Source organism: Gorilla gorilla, chromosome 6, assembly GCF_029281585.2.
Source record: "Gorilla gorilla gorilla isolate KB3781 chromosome 6, NHGRI_mGorGor1-v2.1_pri, whole genome shotgun sequence".
In the NCBI taxonomy this organism is placed as follows: domain Eukaryota; kingdom Metazoa; phylum Chordata; class Mammalia; order Primates; family Hominidae; genus Gorilla; species Gorilla gorilla.
Window position 1 is genome coordinate 58288438 of NC_073230.2, and position 25445 is coordinate 58313882.

The following is a 25445-nucleotide window of genomic DNA, read 5'->3' on the forward strand; positions in this document are numbered from 1 at the left end:
AAGATGATCATCTGACACAATTAGTATTTCACTTGAATTGTTTATTAGGCATTTAGCCACATGACAAAAGCAATTTGAAGACCACAGATATAATTTCAAGTTGCGTGAACATAGATTGCCCTGGAAAATATGTCAGTAAGGCTTTCCTGCCACTTCTGATGACTGCAAGAACATGAAAATCTATAATGTTTTAATCAACAAAAGTCACAGCTAATGAATAAAAGCTATGGCCATGAAGATTAACTTTTTAATTAGCAAATAATATTTCTTTGTTGATGAGATACTAAGCAGACAAAATCACAACCCTCTGGATAACTTTGGAGAAAGACATGGGAAGCCACAGACAGACTCGGTTCCATGAAGGCAGGATGATATTTATTTGCTTCTTATTCCAGTTTTCAGATATATCTCTCTTCAACTTTTGATTCCTACAGGGAAAAAAATAGCATGAGCATATGGCTACATTAAAAAAAATAAAGAATAAGAATTGCATGTACTTCTTATTTGAATATAAAGAACGAACGTATAATTTCTCCAATGAAACAGAGACAATTGTGCAATGCCAAAGAGTTTGAACTTAAATAAAGGAATTTTTATTGCCAATCTGGCTTCTCTGATGAAAATTGTATTAGTGTCAACTAGAATCTCTGCCTAATTTTCTACCCTCTGTAAAATAAGAATAGTTCCTACTTTCTCTCAGAGCTATGACCACATGAATATGTGTAATAAACTCAAATAAGTACAAGTAAAATCAAGATATTAAGATTTTTATTGTTCTAATCTGTCCAAAACAACATACATGCATTAGGACTTACTACTGTATCACATATCTTTTTAAAAATTGAATTTCATTTTTACCTTTTGAATCTACAGCAAATATAATGACTCCAGAGGAACTGAGACTCCTATCGGAAACACACTTTTGCTGATAAATTTTCAGAGCTACACTCTCCACATATGTTCTTCTGGGCGTATGTCAATAAGATCCTGATACGATACATGCTTATGAGATAGATGCAAACGTGGGGTTGCAGAAATGCGAGTCGGGAGCGTTTGCCTGATAGGGATTTGTTTTGTATAGAGCTTACAGCGGTACTTTCCCTCCCCTCACATAGTCTTATGCTGAGAGCAATGGAATAACTTCAACATATAAGCCTCTCCCCACTACCTTCCAGAGATGCTTGAGATACCACTTTGGAGTTGCTCTGGGTCAGCAGTTCTTCCTCAGACCCCAGGTCTCTCTCAGCTTATGAGTAGGGGAAGGCCCTGGTTGCACCAGGGAAAGGACCTGGTTCTCAGGGCACATTTTGACTCAGAAGGTATCCCTTTGGCTTCAACTTTCAGGAGCCATGGACAGGTCTATCACATATACCAAACATGATTTTCAACTTCTGACTTGTTGAGCATTATATTTTTTCAGATATTCACAATTAAAATTAACAGCAAAGAAGATAAAAATTGTAGGCAATCAGGAAATGCATTACATGATCCACAGATTCTAAATCCCCCACGGGTTATAATGAACGAGCCATTGCAAAAGGGAGAGGGAGAGAGAGAAAGAGAAGCAGACCCTAAGGAGGGATCACAGATTCTTCCACCAAATGGGACAAAAAGACAAAAAAAAAAAAAAAAAAAAAGAGAAAAAGGTAGACATACCCCAACAGGATGACATTCTTAAGATAACCTAATAAAGAGGCTTTCTAAGGTTGTCTAGGTTCCCACAAACATAATTTTAAATACCCTCCATGTTGCCAACACTGCATTTATTTAAAATGTGTGCTTTGTTTTTACAAATTAACTGCATGCTGTCTCCAGGGTTTAACTATGAGGGGTAAACCCCTCACAACTGCAAGAAGCCCGGTAGTCAAAACATATCCTTTCTTCAAACCATCAAGAATTTGGACGGCAAGTCGTGAGTCATAATAAATTCCCTTTTTATTGTTTTCATTAGTTCTCTAAAGGTCACCAGTTTCTTATATGAGCTTGTTATGATAGTAAGTTATCTCAACAAATGCTGTTTGAAGAAACCTGAAATATTATAGAGATTGATGTAAGAGAATAAAAAGTAAAAATCTAAGTTTTAAAAGAATTATTACAATGTATCATTCCTTCTACTTCTCCAGAATTAACATGGTTTTCTCTTCTTCTTTTTTTTTTTTTTTTTTTTGAGACTGAGTCTTGCATTGTCGCCAGGCTGTAACGCAGTGGCGCGATCTTGGCTCACTGCAATGTCCGCCTCCCAGGTTCATGCGATTCTCCTGCCTCAGCCTCTGGAATAGCTGGGATTACAGGTGCATGCCACCATGCCCAGCTAATTTTTGTATTTTTAGTAGAGACGGGGTTTCACCACGTTGGCCAGGATGGTCTCAATCTCTTGACCTCATGATCTGCCCACCCTGGCCTCCCAAAGTGCTGGGATTACAGGCGTGAGCCACCACACCCGGCCTTCTCTTCCTTATTTTAAGGTGAGGGAAATGCACTCTGGCAGCATTGAGTGGCCGAGCTGGGCCTGTAGCTGGGTCTGGACTCCAGGAGGACACTCTTGCCACGGGACAAGGAGACAGGCAGAAAATGAGCCCAGGGCAGCCTACCTGCAGCTGGCTTCACTCCTACTCCCTCTCTGCTCGCAGCACGTCGGCTGCCAGCTCTTTGATGTGTTCCCAGGCCCGCTGCACATGGGCAGATTCCACGGTGCGAGAACAGATGGCAAAGCGCAGGACAAACTTGTCCCTGAGGTGACATGGAACCAAGTGGATTTTTTTGGCACTGTTTATTCTTTGCAGAAGAGCTTCATTCACTTTGTTGGAACCCTGGAGGGATTGAAAGAGAGGAACTGTGCTCAGGTCTCTGAGGACTCAAAAATCAACTGGTCATGTAGGAAAGCCAGTGCTTGGCAACCCTACCGTACATCAGGAAGAAGCCGACTAACCATCCCCCTTGCATTTACGATGTTACAAAATTCAACAAAATAATAGTAATGCACCCTAAAAGACTGCATGCATCTTCTTCCCACAGACAATTTCTCTATATTCTGATGTGCCATCAAAAGAGGACCCTTCCATGGTCTAAGTTTTTTTTAAGGAAAATAAGGATCCCTGGATATGTAATCTACAAATATATGAGCTTAAACAGCAGAATTGGGGTTTCTGATGGCACCAGGGGAGGAGTCTCTAAATTCTCACGGAAACATAGAAGAGTCTCAGCAACCTAGAAAATGAAGCATAATGGTCAAGCTAGTGCTAGAATCTGAGAAGAATGTCCATGAACCACAGGACAGAGCAACCACTGGTGCCTCTCCAGACAAGCACGGCCCACCAGCCTGGGGTAGGGGCAGAGGCCCCACCCCTCCCACTACACTAGAGATGGAAGCCTGGTATCAATAAGCCAATGGGAAGCCCTTGCTGTCCTGCCTGGGCCCTGCTTCCACAGCAGCCGGTCTTCTGACACTTCACCTCCACCTCCCTTTGCTCCTCTGTCCTTCTTCTGTTTGCAGGCAGTGACTCCATGTCTTCTAAGCCATGGAGTCTTAAATAGAAGGAACTGAATGTGGGACACTGCATCCTAGTCACCCAAACCTCACAGGACTGCACTTCGTGGCCCTGTCTTCAGAGTGGAGAAGCAGGGAGGATGAGTGGGAAGGAGAGAGTTCTATCCACTGCATGGAACCACCTCAGACGAGCACCTGCTGGATGCTGGCACCTGGCCATAGAGCTGCGCAAATCCCCTGGCCTCTAGCTACGGGCCTGAGCGCCCTGCTCCTGTTGTGCCCAGGTAGACAGTGATGGGCCAGAGGAAATTTGGAAACTGTGGGTGAACACCAAGGCTGGGCGAATCTGGATGAGGATTCAAGGATGAGGATAGAGAAAAAAAGAAATTATCGTACCAAGGGAATGGAATTTTACCAAAAAGACTCAGTATGAGAGCAAACATCTGCAAAGTATAGAGCACAGAAAATGGAAGCAAATTATTTAGGAAAAATGTGCTTGCCATTTTCAAACAGACTGGTTAGGGCAGTACTTCCATGAAGTAGAGGCAAGAAGCCTAGCAGAGGTGGGACAATTACAATGAACAAAGTAGGCTGAGTGCACACAGATGGAGACCAAGCAAGTTCTGGCCGCAATGAGGATGGAGGGAGAGGGACCATGATGCCATAGCAACATCACATCTGCTTTAGTAAAGAGCCACATGACACACTGAAGCATTCAGCATGAGAGGACCTGAAATTCAGATTAGAGAGGATTAGACCAGGAGAGAGTGAGGCCAAGATGGCAGATATGGAGGCAGAAAAGTGAGCCACAGTGTTTGACTAATGTGCTTCCTCCAGAAACTGGATTTGCAGACTGGAGGCACAAGCAAAGTTTTACAAAAGGAAACATTTGTCAGCTGAAAAATGCCCTGGACTTCCTGCACAAGAGGACTCACTATATGGCATGAGAGAAGAATGGACAGAAACCAGTACACAGATGGGTTTGGTGGCATCTATAAATTATGCAAATAATATAAAAGCCATAACCTTGACGACATTATGCTAAGTGAAGAAGACAGTCATAAAAGGCAATATGTTGTATGATTTCATTTATACAAATGTCCAGAATAGACAAACCTACAGAGACAGAAAACAGATTAGTAGCCCTGAGGATGGGGAAAGTGGCATGACTGGGTGTGGGGTTTCTTTTAGGGGGATGAAAATGTTCTAGAATTAGATTGTGGTGATGGCTGCACAATTCTGTAGATATACTAAAAATACTCAAACGTAGCCTTTTTTTTTTTGAGATGGAGTCTTGCTCTGTCGCCCAGGCTGGAGCGCAGTAGCACAATCTCGGCTCACTGCAACCTCCACCTCCCAGGTTCAAGTGATTCTCCTGCCTCAGCCTCCCGAGTAGCTGGGATTACAAGCATGTGCCACCACTCCTGACTAATTTTTGTATTTGTAGTAGAGACAAGGTTTCACCATGTTGGTCAGGCTGCTCTCGAACTCCTGACCTCAAGTGATCTGGCCTCCTCAGCCTCCCAAAATGCTGGGATTACAGGCATGAGCCACCACACCCAGCCCAAATGTAAACTTTAAATGAACAAAGTGAATTATATCTCAATAGAACTGTTAAAAAAATAGAATATAAAAGTCCTAGAAGAAAACTGTCAGCAAAAACAAGAATGAAAACAACTGCTTGACAGCAGATGAGTCTAATAAGCACGATGCCAACACTAAGGTTGGTTGACTGGACACATCCTGGACATGGATGGACTGAGGCTTCTCCCACAAACATCCAGAGCGTGTCTTGCCCTCTCAGTCCTCTGTGCACCTCCCAGGTCTCATCACTTTGTGCTCTTCCAAGGGCTCAAGTCTCCTCTCCTGCTCTGCTACCTGCAGGCTTTCCCACGGCTGCAGCTCCTCCTCGGCTCAGAGCTCCAAGAGTCAGGTGAGGCAAAAGGACATAGTAGGTGGAGTGGCAGTGCCACACTCTGACTGGCAGCGCCACACTCTGACTGGCAGCACCACACTCTGACTGGCAGCCCCTTGACAATGACACTGACCCCAGCCTGCTCCTTCTCCTGAGTGCTGTCTTTAATTTGAACAAGGAAGCCTCCTGGAAAGGCTTGAAATGATTGTGAATTAAAAGCTACCTCAGCTGGGCGCAGTGGCTCAGCCTGTAATCCCAGCACTTTGAGAGGCCAAGGCGGGCGGATCACGAGGTCAGAAGTTCGAGACCAGCCTGACCAACATGGTGAAACCCCATCTCTAAAAATACAAAAATTAGCTGGGCGTGGTGGCGCACACCTGTAATCCCAGCTACTCAAGAGGCTGAAGCAGGAGAATCACTTGAACCCGGGAGGCGGAGGTTGCAGTGAGCCGAGATTACACCACTGCACTCCAGCCTGGGCAACAGAGTGGGAGACTCTGTCTCCAAAAAGAAAAAACAAAACAAAACAAAAAAAAACCTTATAAACCAAACAGACAGAGCATTTGGTCTCACCTGGCTCTGTGTACACAAGGGAGATTACCAAGGGGCATGTGTGCAGTGCATCTTAGAGCCTTTTTGAGAACTGTATCATGATTCTCAGTAGAGATGGCTTATGCCCCAACCCGTGTGGGCCAGCCTGCCCTCACCTGGTGAATGCACAGCATCAGGCAGCAAAATAACAGCACGCCACAACACAGTGTCAAACAGACTCCTGTGTGGGGATCTTGTAAAGTTGCGCAGCCAGCAGCTCTAGGGTGGGGCCCAAGACTGGCTTTTCTAAGGAGCTCCCAGACGATGCTGATGCTGCTGATGCTGTTGATCCACAGAAGACGCTCAGATTAGTGAGGCTATGGACAGGCCGCTGTCCTCCAAGGAGGGCCAGTGGCAGAGGTGTGGGATGGAGCCTTGAGGAAGGAAAAATGGTAAAGATTCTGCAGCCAATAAGCTATGTAAGTTAGAAGTCTCATGGCAGGCTTGAGGAAGCGGGAACAGCCGCTGTGCGTGGAAACAAGGCTGTGCAGCATGGGGCAGGGCAGGCCGGTGGGCCAAAGAATGCAGGCTTTGCTCTGCCATCTCCGGAGAGCCAGTGCCAGTGTTTGAGCATGGAGGTAATGAACAACACTTTCCCCTCTGTCACATTCACAGAAAATGAAGAATGGAATAGATGTAGACAAACCTTTAGCCGAAAGCAGACAAGCCCCAGAATGACTTCCACACAGATTTCAAAGCGGGGATCCTGGCGCACCAGTGACTCAAACTCATGGGACAGCTGGACATGCTTCAAAGAGGAAAGGGAAAATCTGTTTTTCTCATGGCCATTTAATTCAGAACTTAACTACCTAGAAAACCTTATTAGACTGCCCATGTATAATTCATTTAGACGCTCTTGGCAATTTTCCTCAAGTGCTTTTACCGTTCACTGACCAGCTGTTTCCAGGCAGGCTAAGAAACTCATTCCCTACATTAGCACAGGTCTAGTGTCTTCAGAACACCAATTGTCATTTTCTTCTGTTCATGGGACTATTCTTATCCCACCCAAACTCTCTTTTATAATGTTAGAATAAACACCGTGAGGAGGTATTTGATCATTCTGGAAGAGACAATGGCTAATGCCCATCGAGTTGCTCCTCTGTGCTTGCGGTGCCAGCGCTCACCACTGCGGCATCCTCAGGACAGCCCACAACCCAGAGGATATCATGATTATCCCCATTTTGGAGATAAGAAAACAGGCTGGGAGAGGGTGAGCGACATGCCCAAGGTGCACCCGGAGGCCTTGGCTGAGCTGGGATTCTAAGGCAGCCTGATGGAGCTGCAGCTCTGTGGCTGCCACAGCTGTTGCTCCTCCTCGGCATTTGCCACCTAGAGCTGGGCATCCTGTCCACTCTGTCACATTCAGAAACGGCCTTCCTCTCATTGAATACCACACTGACCTTATTTCACTTCCAGATAGTTATAGAACTCAGAAGCTATTCAGATAGCATGTGATCCTAGGAGAAGGAGCCCTCCGTGGCGTAGGCCCGTGCCTTGCTCATTCTAAGCCCGCGCATACAGCAGGGCCCCCATGTTGCAGGTGCTGGAGAGGACCTGTGGAAACGGGGCGCCTCGTGGGCAGGGGGTGGCTGGGACAAAAACATGTGTCATACGAGCGGTTCCTCGTCATGCCACCAGAGAGCGCCAAAGACCTCGGCCTCATGTGCGATCCCGAAAGCTGGTTCCCGCCCAAGGAGACAGGCTTTGAGCATCTCTGGACTCTGCTCCTAAGGCAGGATTGGGTCCCCTTTAAGAAAGAAGTGGGGTGTGTTTTAAACAGGAGCCAGCATGATCATAACTAGTTGTCCTTGAGCTTAAAGATGTCATCATTGTGGGGAGATAAATCCCTTATTTTTTGGCTTTCTTTCCCCAAAAAAGCTGAATTCGTCTCAAATGGGTAGAGGGGGATTTCCTACCCATGAATTCATATACATACTCCTTTCCCAGTTCTCCCCCCCAAACAGGTCCTCATAGTGCTCGGCAGCTCCTGGAACTGTCATCACCGAAGCTTTGGGAGTAGGCAGTTCATGGCACATCCTAGGCATTCTATGAAGCTTGCAAATGGATGTGTTTATATATGCTGTGCCACAGAGGAGGTGGCTGGAGACACCTGCCCCTGCACAGCTGGTTGTGAAGCGGCAACAGGACTTAAAATGGAGGGCTGTTACCATCACTAAGGCTGAATATCACAAGTGTGCTTGTTCCCATGAAGCCTGGGGACCTCTGTCCATCAAGATGAGGCCACAGCTTAGGAAGGACACCAGGATCAGAGAGAGCCAGCAGAACAGCAGCAGGCCTTCTGCAGCTGGCTAAACGGGTGGCTCTAGGCAGGTCTAGGCTCATATTCAGGACTCAGTTTCCTCATTTTTTTTTTTTTTTTTTGAGACAGAGTCTTGCTCTGTCGCCCAGGCTTTAGTGCAGTGGCGCAATCTCTGCTCATTGCAACCTCTGCCTCCCAGGTTCAAGTGATTCTCCTGCCTCAGCCTCCTGAGTAGCTGGGATTACAGGTGCCTGCCACCATGCCTGGCTAATTTTTTGTATTTTTTTTTTAGTAGAGACAAGGTTTCACTATGTTGGCCAGGCTGGTCTTGAACTCCTGACTTCATGATCTGCCCACCTCAGCCTCCCAAAGTGCTGGGATTACATGCGTGAGCCACCGCGCCCAGCCAATTTTTTTTTTTTTTTTTTTTAAAAAGCAGGGGAGTGGGGCTTGGAGCTGATAAGTGGTTCTCAAATTTTAGTGCATAGAGAAGGTGTCTGGTTTGCTTGTTAAAACAGAGGTTGCTGGGCCCCACTGCAGGCCGGCACTGCTGGTCTGGAAGCATGTCTGAGAACCACTGGACTAGGGAATATCTATCTTATTCTGGCAATTTTGGGGGAGAAAAACACATTCCTTATGTTCTCATGATTGCCATTGCTCAGTGAACTTCATTCTTGGCTAGATGTGGCTAAAGCACAACCTATGTGATGTTTCTACTGTGACCATCTTCCTGGACCTGATAACCTGCAATCTTAATGAAAGTGACTTAACAGATCTTATAAATAACCTCATCTCAACAACCCAAACTACAGTCTGGTTCTCTTGCCATGTATTTGCTTATTAAGACATTTGAAGGCCAGGTGCAGTGGCTCACACCTGTAATCCCAGGACTTTGAGAGGCTGAGGTGGGTGGATCACCTGAAGCCAGGAGTTCAAGATCAGCCTGACCAACATGGTGAAACCCAATCTCTACTTAAAATACAAAAATCAGCTGGGCATGATGGCGCATGCCTGTAATCCTAGCTACTCAGGAGGCTAAGGCAGGAGATTCACTTGAACCCAGGAGGCAGAGGTTGCAGTGAGCTGAGATTGTGCCATTGCACTCCAGCCTGGGGGACAAGAGTGAAACTCTGTCTCAAAAAAAAAAAAAGAAAAAAAATTTGAATTTATTTCTAAAGTCCTGAAAGACCTCCGCAATTTTACCGTGATAAATAATAAAAACAAAGTCACCTTGCGGATATAAGCCTGCAGTCCTTTAACTCCATACATCCTAAATACAAACCACATTTTCAAAGAGCGAAATCTTCTGCCCAGTGGTATCTGCCAGTGCTGAAATGAAACATGAAACAGACCATCAGTGAGGAAGATATTAAAAGCTGGCTTCCTTTTCGGCTCACCAGCTCGCCTATTTCTCTTAGAGGCAGCCAATTCCCTGGTGGCCACCCTGCTCCCATTGCCATGGCCTGTCTTGGATGGCAGGGCCCTCGGTGATGTGGGCAGAGGCTTTCTTTGCAAATCTCCAAGAGAAAGGAACACAGACGGGGACTGTTGACCTGGGAGCCAGCGATGTTCATTGTTTTCACTCAACAGGTGTTTGCGGCATGCACAGCAGGGCCAGACCCTGGGCTGTCCCCTAGGGTTCCGTGGTGAGAAAACAGGGAAGACATGGCCCTGCCCCCAGTGAGCTCACCATCCAGGGGGGATAAGGGGGTAATTTTCATTGATGTCCTTGCCTACGAGGAAGGAGGGAGCCAGAACCTGCTCTTGTCTGCCACTTCTGCCCCAGATGTTCTGGCACTGTTTTCTAGAGCAATACTGGTTCCCTCTCGGTCCTACTGATCACCATGGAGTGACCCCAAGACCCCTCATCAGAAGACACAATGTGTGTCTCCATGCTGGTGCTCCAGAAGGTTTCCCTGTCCTTCCTCTGGTTTTCCCAGACCCAGTCAGTTGACTGGCCCCCATACTCTGAGGGATGGAGATGTGGTGAAGTGAGCAAGGAAGGACTGGGACGAGGAGACTGCTGGGAAGTGAGCATAGCAGCACTGCGTGGTCATCTTAACAGTCATATTCTATTTCAGCTATAAAGGAGACACTGAGGAGAGCTGAGCCAGCTCCCTACTGGGCCTGGGTGACACAATGCAGCCAGGTGCGACACTCTAGCACAGCTGGGCCATCTGCCGGGTGGGACTGCTTAGCCGGAATCCTGAGTCCCGCACTGCTCCCCAGTAGGAGGGCTTGCAGGTGTTTTTTAAAGTGTGGGTGAAGGCCGGATGCGGTGGCTCATTCCTGTAACCCCAGCACTTTGGGAGGCCAAGGCAGGTGGATCACCTGAGATCGGGAGTTTGAGATCAGCCTGACCAACATGATGAAACCCTCTCTCTACTAAAAATACAAAAATTAGCCTGGTATGGTGGCACATGCCTGTAATCCCATCTACTTGGGAAGCTGAGGCAGGACCCGGGAGGCGGAGGTTGCAGTGAGCCAAGATGGCGCTATTGCACTCAAGCCTGGGCAATAGAGTAAGACTCCATCTCAAAATAAATAAATAAATAAAATAAAGTGTGGGTGGAATGAACGGATGGCAACTGCTTCTGAACACAAGAGAAGCAGCTCAAGGGCCCAGAGCCAGGGTTCTGCAGGAGCTTCTCAAGTCAAAAGGGAAACAAGGACCCAACCTCTGACTCAGGCATTCAGTGTGGTTCCCCCCAATTGCACGCCAGGCCCTGCCCGGTGTGTTGACACATTATCTCCTTTGAGCTTCCCAGCAGCACTGTAAACAAGGGTTCAGATCCCCACTTTCTTGGAGCAAAAGCAGGTATGGAGAGTGACTTGCCCAATGTCACCAAGCCAGCATGCAGCAGAGACTGAGCCGAACCTGCACACACAGTTGTCTGCTAGTCAGCACTGTTTGCAAGCTGTTGGGCTGCTCAAGAACTAAGCTAACTTGTCTTTTGGGAAATCTAAAAGAAGAACCCCTTATCCCACCACAAGCTGACTGACTATCTAACTAACAGTCAGTAAAACGACGCTTCCCTGCCATGGTTCAGCAAGGCGCTGTGTTCCAAAATCATTCCTCGACTGGTCAACCTCCTACAAATTAAAATGTGATTTCAGTCTAACATTTGGAAGAATACCAAGGTAAACTTAATTTCTGTGGTCCTGGAGTGAAAATGCACACAATCTAATTGAATGCTCACTCAAATGTGGCTCCAAATGTTGTCATGTTCTCTCCAGAGACTGAATTCGATGCACTGTCCCCTCCCCCAATATGCTCCTGGGTGCCTGCAGTAGACAGCTGTGACCCCTGTGTACCCAGCCTCACCTCCTGCCAGACTAAGTTCCCAGAGGAAAGGGACTCTGTCTCATTTGCCTTTTTAGTCCCAGCCCCAAGCCCAGCACCTGGCTTGGCATGGCGCGGCCAGCCCACATTTTGTGGAAGATTGTTGATGGACGTACTTAAATAAATCAGGAGTAAAACGCATTTGACCCTCATTCATGGGTCATCTGAAAGGATTCTTTACGTAGAAGTCAATTCATATTTGATGCTTCCCAGACATCAAATGAGCTATTTCCTGGTACTTTTTCCTCCACAATTGATCATTTTTAAACCTGTATTTTGTCCCATTTTTGATAAGCCATCAACATCTTCCAGAAGATGCAGTTTCCTCATCCAAATAGCATGCAAGGCTGCATGGCTCAGTGGCTTGTGACCTAGGTCCGTGGTCCTATCTTTCAATAGGTTCAGCAAACTTTTCTGAACCTCTGTCTCCTCCCCTATGAAACAGGCATAATGATGCCCACTTTACCCAGGACCGTGCAAACTGGAGGCAAATGGTGCTGTCTTACATCTTCAGTGTGCCGTTCACCATCAGAAAGAACACAGAGCTCTCTTGCCACACCTCGCGTCCTGAACAGCCTCCTCCTGGAACTAACACTCCGTCCTCGTGCCCTCATCTACTAACGGGGGATAGAACTACCAGGGCCTGCTCATCCTTTTCACCCCACACTTCCTCACTGGCCCAGTAGGCAGCCCACCATCCAGGGATCTTCTCCCCAGACTGATGAATGTGACAGCCTTAGGTTTGGGTTTCCAGCCTCTTTGAACAAAATGAGAATGTCTATGATATTCCTTCCCATTCCCTGCTGAGCCCAGCAAAGCAAATGCTCTGGGGACATTTGCCTGGAATTCACATTCAAGGTGGGAATCATAGAGGAGCCTGAGAGGTGCATGTGAGCACAGAGAGGGGAAGAGGTCACTGCATTGTAGCTAAAATAGCGGCAAAGAGAAGACGCCGGGAAATATGGCCAGGGACATCCCTGGGTTGTGGCAGATGGAGAGGGTTCAGTAAGAGGCAGTGACACTTGTGCCTGCACCCAAGGGATAGAAAGAGCAAAGCTGGGCTGAGAGGTGCCCTGGGGGCTCTGCACACCAGGGGCCCTGAGGCTGCTCCCACACTCACACCCAGCCAACTTGTGTGTGCTTTCCCGGTGGCTGCCCGGGGCTGTCCCCACATGGCCACTCCTGCTTCCTGGGGCTGGTATGCTGAGGCCTAATGCCTGTGCTTCGCATTTAGAAGCCCCTCTGCTCCAGAACAGCTTTCATCTTCTGCATTTCATGTTTCATAAGGTTCATGCGTTTGTCCCCTCATCAGCCATGAAACACTGGCTGTGAACACATGATGTGCCATCTCTGGCCCTCTCTAGGATCACAGCAGCACAGAAGGCCAATTACCCCAGAAAGCCTCCCAAGCCTGGTGGATGGATGCCAGTGGGGCTGGGCTGCTGTGGTGCTTCCCACCTGCCTGGGTTCCTTTAGAAGCAACAGGCAGCCAAACAAGGACTGTCCCCACATGGCTCCTGACTCATGCACTGCCAGCCATAGTGCCAGGGACCTCAGCATCATCGCCTGCCACAAGCGGCAAGAGGAGAGCTGGCAGGCAGAGGACTAGCTAAGGACTTGGGGCATGTCCTCTTGGGCCACAAAGGGCAGGCTGGAGGATCGAGGTGTCTCAGGTATGTTTCAGAACAGGCATCAGGGCCTGCGTGGTCTGCGCCTCTGTCTCCTTCAGTGGCCTGGGAGTCTTGGAGGTGGCTTTGGGCCTCACTCACCTCTGAGTAGCTGCAGGAGCAGCTCATAGCTCCTGGTTGGAAAGGGAGTGCCAGTCAAGGGGCTGCCTTGAGATGGGGTGAAAGAGATCCAGGTCTCACAGCAGGACCAACAGGGTGGGGAGTACAGGGGCTGCTCAAAGGATGCTTTGAAAGTAGGGCTGGAGCACAGGTTGCTGATGCTTGACCTTTCCTTAACTGAGGTCAATGCCTTTCATTAAGCTAGTAGAGATAACTAGTAGAGATAACTAGTTGAAGTAACAGAAGGACAAACGCTTTTCAAAGAATGCTTGGCCCATCAAGGCAAGGTGAATGGTGGGCTCAAGTCTTCTGGATTAGCAGTGGGGAAAGGGCCTGAGGTGCTGAGGAGAGTGAGGCTCAGCACTAAAGACAGAAGGGGACAGAAAGACCCCATGAGGGTCAGGGACTGGTGGTGGAGGGAGTAGGATGAAGAACCTAGGGTTGGGAAGAAGGAGTGAGCCCCGAGGACTGGAAGGCCCTGGATGGAGCAGAACAGGCTGGGGAAGCCTCAGGCAAGCGCTGCCACCTTCGCAGTCCTGCAGGCGGGTGCCAGTACAGATCTGTGATTCTTGGTGAACGGTAGAAACTGTCTGAGGAGATCATGTTCCCTGAGCTGCTAGATGCGGGCAGAGCTGGGCTGGTTTTTGTCTTGGGCAATGTAACATAAGCCAGCATTGCTGGGGATTGTGCCCCAGGCCTTTGAAAGACAGTGCCAAATTTATCTAAAAGGACTTTGGTTCCTAGAGGACTTGTTAGTCAATACGGAGTTTTTAGCAAAGCCTATGTTATGTTATGTGAACCAGAGATGGTGTTGTGCCTTTTTTTCTAATGATATCTAAGCTGGGAAGGAGCAACATTAAAAAATAATAAAATAAAAGGCATGAAGTGTTCGTGCCTGTTATCCCATTTTCAGTCTCATGCTGCAGGAAGCAGTTCATCCTCAGCAGAAAGCTGGATGTGCCAGACGCCCACTGCATAGTCATTTAGGAAAGCAAGGGACTTTCCCAGGGAAGTAGTTAAATAACAGGGAAATAATTATACCATATAACATGGGATTCTGTGTAGATTTTCTGTATTTACTAAGGCTGTGGAGGAGTGCAGAAGGTATTGCAATTTTAGTTTCAGTGCCATGAGAACCAGCTGCAATGTCGTTTGTACAGCACGTGGCCCTCATGCAACATGAAGTCTGAGAAAGGCCATGAGCCAGAGGAGGAGACAGAAACACAGGCCACAGCGGCGCAAGCATGCAAGGTCAGGGTGAGCTGGTCCTCAGGTTATTTTTAATATTATTGTCATATTTTCCCTTCAATAATAACTTTCTAAAAGATAAGTGAGATTGACAATGGGGATTTATATGAAAGTTTTAAATGGCATCATCCATGGATCTTCCCAGTGTGCCCTTATGTGCACATACCCTGGCCTTTCTCCCTGGGTGTGGAGCTGGGTGGTCCCAGGCAAACTTTGCCAAAACTGTCCTAGGACCAGCCTTGATGGCTTGGGAAGGTTTACTGCTGCCCCCCGCCTCCTGGCTCACAGCTGTCACAGGAAGAAGGCAAGCTACCCATGCCTTTGAGGGGCAGCCCCTGCTGGGTCATTATCACACCGGCTGCTGACAATGTTTGCTCCAAACGCACTTAGACACACACCTCTGTCGGGAAATGGCAGCCTCTGCTTTGATGATGTCTGGTGCCCACCACACATGGACACAGGTCATTTTTTTTTTTTTTTTGAGACAGAGTTTCACTCTGTCACCCAGGCTGGAGTGCAGTGGCATGATCTCGGCTCACTGCAACCTCTGCCTCCCAGGTTCCAACGATTCTCCTGCCTCAGCCTCCGGGGTAGCTGGGATTACAGGTGCCTGCCACCACACCCAGCTAATTTTTGTATTTTTAGCACAGATGGGGTTTCACCATGTTGGCCAGGCTGGTCTCGAAGACCTGACCTCAGATGATCCACCCACCTCAGCCTGTCAAAGTGCTGGGATTACAGGAGTGAGCCACAGCACCCGGCCACAGGTCATCTCTTGATGGCAGAAGACAGCCAGCTCAGTGGCCACACCTCTGTTCCCCCTGAGTTTCACCCTCCCCCTTGGGTTCTATTCTTTTGATAAGCTTCGCAGTACTGCCTTTGGTCCCAAATTCCTTTCCAGACTAACACTAGAACAACCTGGCATTTTCAAAGTATGCCTCATTCAACACTTGTTTCAAATAAAAACGAGAGAGGACCAATGCATTTGAGACTAGGCTGCTGAGATGACTGGCCCCACCTGGGAGCTTTTTCTGTTCCCTGACTCCTCCCTCACTCTCCCACTGCCACCACCAGTGCAGCCCCAGGCACACAGCAGCCCAGGGCAGAAGGGCCTTTTCCTTCCAGAGGAATGAGGGGCAGAAGCTCCTTCCCCCCTCCCCAGGAGCAAAGTCCAGGGTCCAGGTTTCCCCCTCCTAACCTGAGACCTCTGACTGGGGGGGTTCAGCAGAGCTGCCCGCCACCTGGCAGGACCCCCCTAATTTGTCAGTTAGGACCCAGTTAGAAGGTGCCCACCAGTGCGTGCTGATCATGAGAGTGGGGGAGGACATGCGTGACAGCTGTGGCGTAGCCCCCCAGCACTCCACCAGCATTTGAGATTACAGTGGAATCTCCCACTTACCCGGTAATCAGTGATAAGCCCTGGAGAAAAGAGAAAGAAAAAGAAAAAAGAAATCGTTAGACAGGTTTGTTGATCACACGCTAATCCTTTTCATTTTCCAGGTAAATTTCTTGTGTCTTCTAAGCCAGAAATAAAACTGCCCAAAGGCTGGGTCTGGGTGTTCTTTGTGGCACTTCCCAGGGTAACATATTCTAAGGGAGTGTCCCGAGAACAGGATGCCCAAAACACAAATTGGAAATGTTACACTCTCAATAGACCCCCATTAGTTTTGCTTTCTGCAGTTAAATAGCATGAACATCTGAGGTTTCATCTAGTGCCCAGTAGAGAGTTAGCATTCAGATCACATGAATCGTTCATCATTCATTCATTCATGCATGGGAAAGTGAATTTGTGATATACGGAGTGATTAGAATATTTTAAAAAGAAGAGAATGAAACTCTTGGTGGGATTATTCGTCTCTGTATCCGTGGATCTTAGCAGATCTTAGTTCAGTATCTGGGACAGAGCAGACACTCAGTGAATATCTGCTGAGTCAGTTTTAACATCCAGGAATCAGTGGCTCCACATTGGTTGTGAAAAATGGCTGATTTGCTTTTGAGCCTCCCCTCATGCCTAAAGCAGCAAATCCCAGGACCATAAAGGAGAAAGAACCCTGGATGCAGGCTCAGAGACGGGAGTTTCTATTAATACAAGTGATCCTGTGCAAGGCATCAGGTGAGGATTATGACAACATGCTGCAGTCCTGCTGCACAGATCGGTGGAAAAGGGAGTCTTGTGTTCTGGGAGTAGATCCACGAATGTGGGCTGGACCAGGCACATCAGTGTTCCCTACTTCCGCAGTCAACAGGGGCTGTGGCAGGGCCATAGCAGGTCCTGACCATGCTCAGCTGGGACAAGCTGTCCACCTAATACAACCCACGCGCCACCCTGCACTTCATCCACTGCACAGGAGTGCCTACATTGTATTTACAAGAACATCTGAAGTCACCACTTGGTATCATTCCCTAATAGTTATTTTCTCCACTAGCATAAAAAATGGCAGTGCTGGGAGGAGATGCAAGACCTCCACCCTCTGTTTTATGAGTGACCCTGAGATGGAAGCCCAAAGTCATACAGCCTATCTCAACCCATATGCAGTACTCTCCTTTACGACACACGGCCTCTCATTAGTAAGGGAGCTTGCTAAACAAACATAACATCAGTAGCAGCATCTGGCAATGATTCACAGAGACCACTGCAAATGAAACAACAGCACTCAACAGAGTGCATGCAGGAAGCACTCAGTAAGAAATTGTCGAGGCCAGGCGTGGTGGCTCACACCTGTAATCCCAGCACTTTGAGAGGCCAAGGCAGGCAAATCGCTTGAGCTCAGGAGTTCAACACTAGCTTTGGCAACATGGTGAAACCCTGTCTCTACCAAAAAAAAAAATACAAAAAATTATCTGGGCCTTGTGCTGTATGTCTGTGGTCCCAGCTACTTGGAAGGCTGAAGTGGGAGGATCACTTGAGCCTGGGAGGTGGAGGCTACAGTGAGCCAAGTTTGCACCACTGCATTCCAGCTTGGGTGACAGAGCCAAACCCTGTCTCAAAAAAAAAAAAAAAATTGTCAAAGAACCAGATGATTGTCATGAATGAAAATGAGGGAATTACCCACCTTTTTAGTTTCTATTACTGCACCATCTGATACGGTAGCTAGTAGCCACATGTGGCTGTTGACATTTAAATTTAAGTTAATTAAAACTAAAGGAAATTAAACTTTAGTTCTTCAACAGATGAGCCACGTTTCAAGCACTCGGTAGCCACATGCGGACTGGTGGCTGCCATATTGGGTGGTGCAGAATTATAGAAGATTTCCCTCATTGCAGAAACTTCTACAGGAAAGAAAAACTGGAGGCTTTCAGTAGAAGAATTCAGATACGGTGTCTAATTAGTGCAAGTTCCTATCTGCTTCTCCGTGAATCTGCTTCCTTATGGACGAGTAAAGAACTGGCCCAGTTAGAAGCTTCCTTGCACAATTCTTTACTGTTAACATAAAGAAATGACAAACCTCTTAGCCAGTAGTTTCCTCTGACAATGGTTTTACTTGAACTGTGGACTACTTAATAGGTCTTATGTGCCTCATAAGACGTAAAACTTCATGAGATACATGTGGGAAGGGCAGCTTGTATATTGGTAATTGGTAAGTGGTGCAGAGTTAAAACAAAGCAAACAATGCATTGAACAAGACTGGTAAGAAATACAGCAATATATTAGCAATGTTTGCATTTGAGTGGTGGGATTATGGGAATTTTCTGGCCCAGCATGGACTCTATTTTCCAAATGTACATCTTTAATAATAAGGAATACATCTTCAAAGCCTACATGACTAGTGTAACCACTTTACCTCCTCACCAGCGTTGTGACAGAATTTTCAGTTATCAAAAAAATTCTATTTATTTTGGTTCTAGTTCAATGCCTACCATTAATTGGCCAGATACACTGGCCCAAGTCAAATGAGACGACATAGGTGAAGTGCAAAAGCCAAGAATTGTGCATTCCCTGCTGTGGCCCCAGAGCAGCCTGTGTCCCCTGATGCCACTTGATAACTGCCCACTCATCCCCTCCCTGCTAGACGTTGCAGGTGGGTGCTGAGCCTCCTTGGCTGTCACCAGCGCCAGGCACAGAGAGCAGGCCTACTGACCAAATGATTTAGGTGCACCTTTGTGTGCTGATCTGAGCCTTGGCTTCATCTTATTTTCTCTTCCCTCACCAACCCTACTCAACCTCCTTCATTTACTTTGCCTCCTCATGGTATTGGTGGAAGGTGATGCAAAGCCTTTTTGTAGACATTATGGCTGTCATTATGTTCAAGACGTTTCCTTGTCTGCAGGCGGTATTCATGCCCATATTAAAATCCCATGGCTGTGCCCACCTGCCCCTGCTCCTGCAATGAGCCCAGCAGGTTCTCAGTGCTTCTAGAGCAGAAACCTCCCCCAGGGAGCCTCCCCAAGCCTCTTAACCAACCCACAGGGAGTGGGCTACAAGGGCAAATCCAGGAATGCACAGCACCCCGGCTTCTCTGTGGGGGCCTCCTTGGATATGGATGGTCTTCCCCTAACTCCCAGGGACCTCCAGGGCAGCTCTGAGGGGAACAAGACCAGAAACAGTCCACAGACAGCAGGCTCACAGCTTACCTGAATCCTGATGGCTGTGCTTCAGGTAAGTGGGGTCCAGTCTAAAGGCTCCCGTTAAGTCTGTTCTCTTTTTCACCCTGGTTTCAGAGAACAAATGATAGGGCTGATAACCAAGTACCCTAGACTGGACCACCTCTCCCCTCTCCCCACCTGCCTCAGCTCAGGCACCTGCTCCCAGCCCTGTCCTGAACACCACTCTGCCTGCACGGCCCTGTCTCTGCTCCAAGTACCTGGGGAGGGGGTCTTAGAATAAAAAATAAATATTTGGTCTTTGTTACCAGTTCCTGGCACACAGCTCCTAAAACCCTTGAGATCTCCTAGTGATAAGAGTGCATTTTGCATGTTAATAAGACAGCTGGCAGCTGGGGTCTCCTCAATGGCTTCCAATCTCCAGGGAGGGTAGGGGGCTGGAGATGAGTTGGCCAGTGACTTAAGCAATCATCCCTACTGAATGAAACTCCGTTAAAAACTCCTAAGTGGCAGGGTTGGAGAGCTCTGGGTTGGTAAATGCTTCATGATGCTGGGATGGTGGCATACACAGAGAGGGCATGGAAGCCACGTGACCTACCACCCCACTTGTACTTTGCCATTGCATTTCTTCGTTTGTACTCTTTATAACCTGTAAACCTAAGTAAAATGCTTTTTTGAATTCTGTGAGTTGTTCTAGTAAGTTACTGAACCTGGGGCAAGGGTTATGGGAACCCCCCTGAGTTTGTAGCCATGGTGGACAGAACTGTGGGTAACCTGGAGACCCAACACTGTAACTGGCATTTGAAGTGGGGGCCGGCTGATGGGACTGAGCCCTTAACCCTGTGGAGTCTGACGCTACCTCTAGGTAGTTACAGTCAGAATAGGAGTGAGTTTAGGACACCCAGCTGGTGTCTGCAGAGTTGGAGAACTGGTGTCAAGAGGGAAAACCACAGAGGTTAGCATTTGCTCCTCTCTCTCTTTCCAGGGACAGCACAGTGCCTGGCCCTGCTGGCATCAGTAAGTGTGTGTGGGGTGAAAATCCCAAGGGCTAATGAGCGAGAAGGCCAGGATGCCCTGGGCTGCAAACAGGGGTCCTCTTTCACCTGTCTGCACACAGAGCACTCACACTGGTAGTCATTCTGCAGAACTCAGACCCAAACTCTCACTGGGCTGGCCTTTGAAGGGCCTGTGCTTTATGGTAATTGCCATTGCTCTGCTTCATTGGCAGTGTGGTGACACCATCACAAAGCAATTTTGTAGCAAATAAAGTATCCTAAGGGCAAACTAGAGAAGAAATGTTAATCTGACAGTAGCTTAGGCTTGAAAACAAATAAAACGTAAGAGTCCCTGAAAGACAGAACCCAGTGAGCACAAAATAGGATGCTGAGATGTGGCTTACCAAGGAGGTGAGAGAGAGGCTGGATTTATCTATAAATGGTCATTGAGCCTTTATTTTTGTTTTAAGGTTTAAGACAGACAAAGTCAGTAGGAATAATAAGCTGTCTAGTGTATATTCTTTCTTTGACTTGTGGAAGAAAATTGATTGCACCTAATTTTGTGTGTGTATAGGAATTTTCTTGCATCATAGGCATTTTATGGGGAGCCACTGGTTGTGGGGGGAGGTCCTTTGGGTCTCTCTGCATTAGAGAAAGCTCTGTGCCTAGCCTTAAAGAGAGGGGACCAAGAGGGATGTGAATATTTATGGCTATCAGTAGAACTCGGCCCTTTGTCCACAAAGATCACACTTTTCCTTCTCATTCTCAGCAGGGGCCTTCCAGCTGTTTTTTAATTTAAAAAATTCTGCACTAATTAAAGCCATACAAAAGATGTAAAGAATAAATCACCACCCCCTGCTTATGAAATAAAACTTAAATTATAAGTATTAATAAAAGTTAAATACTCCTGTACCTCACCTGCTTCCTCTCCCTGTCCCACACAAGAGGCCACAGGGCTAAATTTGTGTTCCTACTCTTACGTAGTTCTACAAAATTTTCTCTCCAAATCCCTAAGCAATCTATATTATTTTGCACACTGCTAAACATACTGTAACATAAACTTAAGATGTATTATCTTAAATTTTATAATTCCATGCATGTTGTTTCTATAATTTGCTTTCTTATCCCAAAATAGACCTATGAGTTTCACATTCATTCATGCGCAGGGCTCTTGCTCATTCATTTGTATGACCTCATGGGATTTTAGTGCATGCACATATCCCAATCCATTCATTCTATCATTTCCCATTTATTGATAGACAAACTACACTGATGTGGACATGGGACTATCCCTGTGCATACTCCTGGAGCCCCTAGTGGCAGCGCCCGTCGGCCATGCATCTGCCAATGGAATAGCACAAGGTGAGCTATGTTAAGGTTGGAGGAAAGCATCTATCTATGGCCCTATTCAATAGCACCAAATCAGTCTCCACAACAGTTGTGCAGTCTGAGAGCTCCTCTTCCATATCCTGGTCAACGTTTAGTATGAAGAGACTATTGTAAACAACTATAGTGTTTTACTGGGATTTCAATTTACATTTCTGATTACTAAGGAGGGTGAGTAACTTCGTATTTATTAAGCATATCTGTTTCCTCCTTGATAAAGAATTTTTTGTTCATTTTTCTGTTAGATTGCTTATCTTGTCATATTGGATTGCAACAATTCTGTAAACATTAGAAGCCCTAATTGGAATATGTGGGGTCTGTTTCTGGCTCTCTCTTCTAATGTGCTCTACCCGTCTGTGCCCGCGCTGGTGCTACATGAGTTCAGTCGTGGTTACTTTACACACACACGTTGATATTTAAGGAGGCAACTTCCTCACTATATTTTTTTCACAATTATCTTGGCTATTCTTGGCCCATAAAAATATTATGCCAGGATATTTATTAGAATTGTGCTGAGGTCTAATATCGAGTCTTCTTTATGAACATATCATCCTACTTAGGACTTCTTTAATGACTTCCAAAAAATTATAGAATTTTCTCCATATAAATCTGAACAGGTTTGGATATGTTTGTTCATAGTAAACATATCTTTTCTTGCTATTATAAAGAGTGTTACCTTTGTAAAAATTACACATACTGTTTAATGTAGATGTAAAAAAATGCAACCTTAAAAATGTTAGTGTATCTAGACATCTTGCTGGGTTCTTTTATTAATAATACTTTGAGGATTCTCTTTTTATTGAGGTTACATCATCTGACAATGAGAGTTTTATGTCTTCCATACTGATCCTTACATGTTTACTTCTTTATCTTTTTTTTTAATTATTATGGAGGTTAGGAAAGTCCAATGTTGAATAGAAGTGCAGATTATGGGAATCCTCATTTTTTTCTGATTTTAAAGGGAGTGCTTCTAATATTTCACCATTAAGTATAGGTTCACTATGTTTTTTGGTAGTTACCTTTTATCAGATTAAGAAGTTCTCTGCTGTTCCGATTTTACTAAGACATTTTGTCCTGAAATGTTGTTGACTTTTATCTAATGCTTTTTCTGCATCTAATATGATAACTTTTTTTCTCCTTCTCTGTTAACGTGGTGACTAGCACTTTAAAAATCTTCTACTATTAAACCATCCTGCCATATCCAGATTAAACACACTTTGGTCATGGTATACTATATTTTTTAAAATCTCATTGAATTTTATTTGCTAATGTTTGACTAAGAATTTTTACATTTAAGTTTGTGAGATTGTTTTATAGCTTTTCTGTCTCAGCTTCTCATCTGGTTTTAGAATCAAATTTAGACTGGCTTCAAGATATAAGAGGCAGTGTGGCCTCTTTTGCTGCTCTCTGTGAATTATACTTAGGATTGGACTGATAAGTTTCCTGCAGTTTAGGACACTCACTATTTAAGAATTTGGGTATTTCTGGCCATGTGCAGTGGCTCACACCTGTAATCCCAGCACTTTGGGAGGCCGAGGCGGGAGGATCACGAGGTCAGGAGATCGAGACCGTCCTGGCTAACACAGTGAAACCCCGTCTCTACTGAAAATACAAAAAAAATTAGCTGGGCGTGGCGGCGGGCACCTGTAGTCCCAGCTGCTGGGGAGGCTGAGGCAGGAGAATGGTGTGAACCAGGAGGCGGAGCTTGCAGTGAGCCAAGATCGCGCTACTGCACTCCAGCCTGGGCGACAGAGCAAGACTCCGTCTCAAAAAAAAAAAATAATAATAATTTGGGTATTTCTGTTGTAAGAAAATTTTACTATTGACATGTTGTATTAATAAGATTTTTCAGGTTTTCTATTTACTCTTGAGTCAGTTTTGGTATCATGTTTTGTTGTAGTTATTGTATATATGTGTTTATGGGCCATTCTTGGCATGATGTTACTCATAATGCTCCCTTACTATTTTTGGAAATCTCTGAAGTATCTGTAATTGTGCCATTGTATTTTCTACTACAAGTTAACCTGTGTCTTCTTTATTTTTGACCTATCTTTCCAGAGATCGTTTATGTAATTAGGCAGGCCAACTACCAACATCTGGCTTTGTCGATCCTCTCTGTTGGGTCTTTTTTGTGTATTTTGTTACATTTCTTAATTCTTATTGTTTTCTTCCTTTTACTTTTTGGAGGTTTACTTTGTTGCTGCTTTCTAACTTAATTTTGATACTTAGCTTACGATTTTCTGGCTTTCCTCTTTTCAATTGATGTCTGTTTTGTTGGTGCTGCTTTAGCTGTGTGGGGCAAGTTTTGTTGCGTCTTTCTTTTTATTCAATTCTCAGAATTTGCAGCTTCCCATTATACTTTATTCATTGGCCCATGTTTCTAATGGGCCTGTGGTAGTCGCCTCTTCAATATTTAGGTACTAAATTTGCATTTCTTGTTAAGATTTAATAGATATTATAAAGAGAAAGAATTTTGTGGAAACAGATGTGTATGTGTACTTGAGGACATACATGGGCACACACACCCACGCACACAGAGAAACATGCTTTTGTGGCACCAAAGCCACCTCACATGGTGACCTCACCAGCATGAGAATTTTGGTGAGGAAAGCCTCTCTCTGTAACCAGACACATTCCTAGGGGATCAGGAAAAGGACCCTTGTGTTGGGTTGAAAGCCTGGCTTCTTACGTTTTCTTTTTTAAAAAATCTACAACACTACATAGTGCTCACTGAATGAGCACTCACGTGACCTCCTGGTCCCAATAACATCCATAAAAAATTCAAGATAATAAAGGGTTCCCAGATCTAAGTGCAAAGAATCCAAATAGATAAATAGAAAACTATCCACTAAGACTTTTAAAACAAGTTCTAGAATCAAGTCTCAACGATTACTAGAATGATTAAAACTGTTTCAAAGAAATAGAATTTTTAAAAACCTCCCAATGCAACGGAAGTGTACAAACACTATAAAGTAATTTGTGGCAAAATTTAACATTTTGGGAAAAAAAAAACAGGCCATCTTTTAAATGTGGATAATATATGACTTTCGTGTGTATGGAATTTGAGTCTTTCTTTGGAGATCTGATATTAAAGAGGCAATAAGCTCTGGACAGAATGGCTCACATTTACAGATAAAAGATTCAAAATATCAAATGAACAATAAGAAGCTTATGAACAGAATAATTATTTCATTATAAAATGTTTTTACTATGCTTATAATGATTGCCAGTTTCAGAAACTTCAATTATTTTGTCTATTTCAGTATTTAAAGAGTACAACCAAAGTGTTTATGTTAAATTATGGACTAACCATTAGTAAAATTTCATTAAACAAAAGAGAAACACTTCTAATTTTAAAGAATACAGAGAAACCAGTGAAAGCAATAAAAAATCCATTTATATGTTGTTTACTGAATTAGTGAAATTTTAAAAGACACTTTAAAAATTCACCACTTAGGATTTTTTTGCTTAGTTTAAACTCTTAGGAATCTAGAGGAATATTTGTCCTTTTGTGAATTCTGGTTCTTACAAGTGTCCTTATTATCTGTGTTCTATTGTGTTAAGGTAGATCACGTTACTGTAATCTTCTCTTAGACTGTCAAAATATTTATTTTTATTTCATGATATCTGGACAGTGTGAAAAAGCCTCTGAGTAGAGATTCTCAGCCCTCACTCTCCCCACTCCCTGTCTGCACGTTACAAGGCACCATTCGCAAACAGGCAGGGGAAGCCAACCTCGACCAAGCATGATCAGTGGATCCTGCCTCTTAGATGGGGTAATAATATAGTCCCCAAAAAGCTTATGAACAGAATAATGAATTCATTATGAAGTATACTTGCTGTACTTGTAATGATTGCCATTTTAATGTAACGGTGTTTAGAGGAAGGGAT

The 25445-nt window shown here is 45.5% G+C and overlaps 1 protein-coding gene across 2 annotated transcripts in view; it reads right to left on the reverse strand.

Moving 5' to 3' along the window:
- Positions 1–20: 20 nt before the first annotated feature.
- Positions 21–25445, reverse strand: part of DDC (dopa decarboxylase) — a 104904-nt gene continuing 79479 nt past the window's right edge. For both annotated transcript variants that reach the window (XM_004045448.4, XM_004045449.4), the window contains exons 10-15: positions 19204–19280; positions 16031–16050; positions 9484–9582; positions 6640–6741; positions 2592–2810; positions 21–428 (exon numbers count right to left, since the gene is read on the reverse strand). In XM_004045448.4, the coding sequence (XP_004045496.1) occupies positions 2610–2810; positions 6640–6741; positions 9484–9582; positions 16031–16050; positions 19204–19280 (499 nt within the window). In that variant the 3' untranslated portion in view covers positions 21–428; positions 2592–2609. The remainder of the gene's footprint in view (positions 429–2591; positions 2811–6639; positions 6742–9483; positions 9583–16030; positions 16051–19203; positions 19281–25445) is intronic.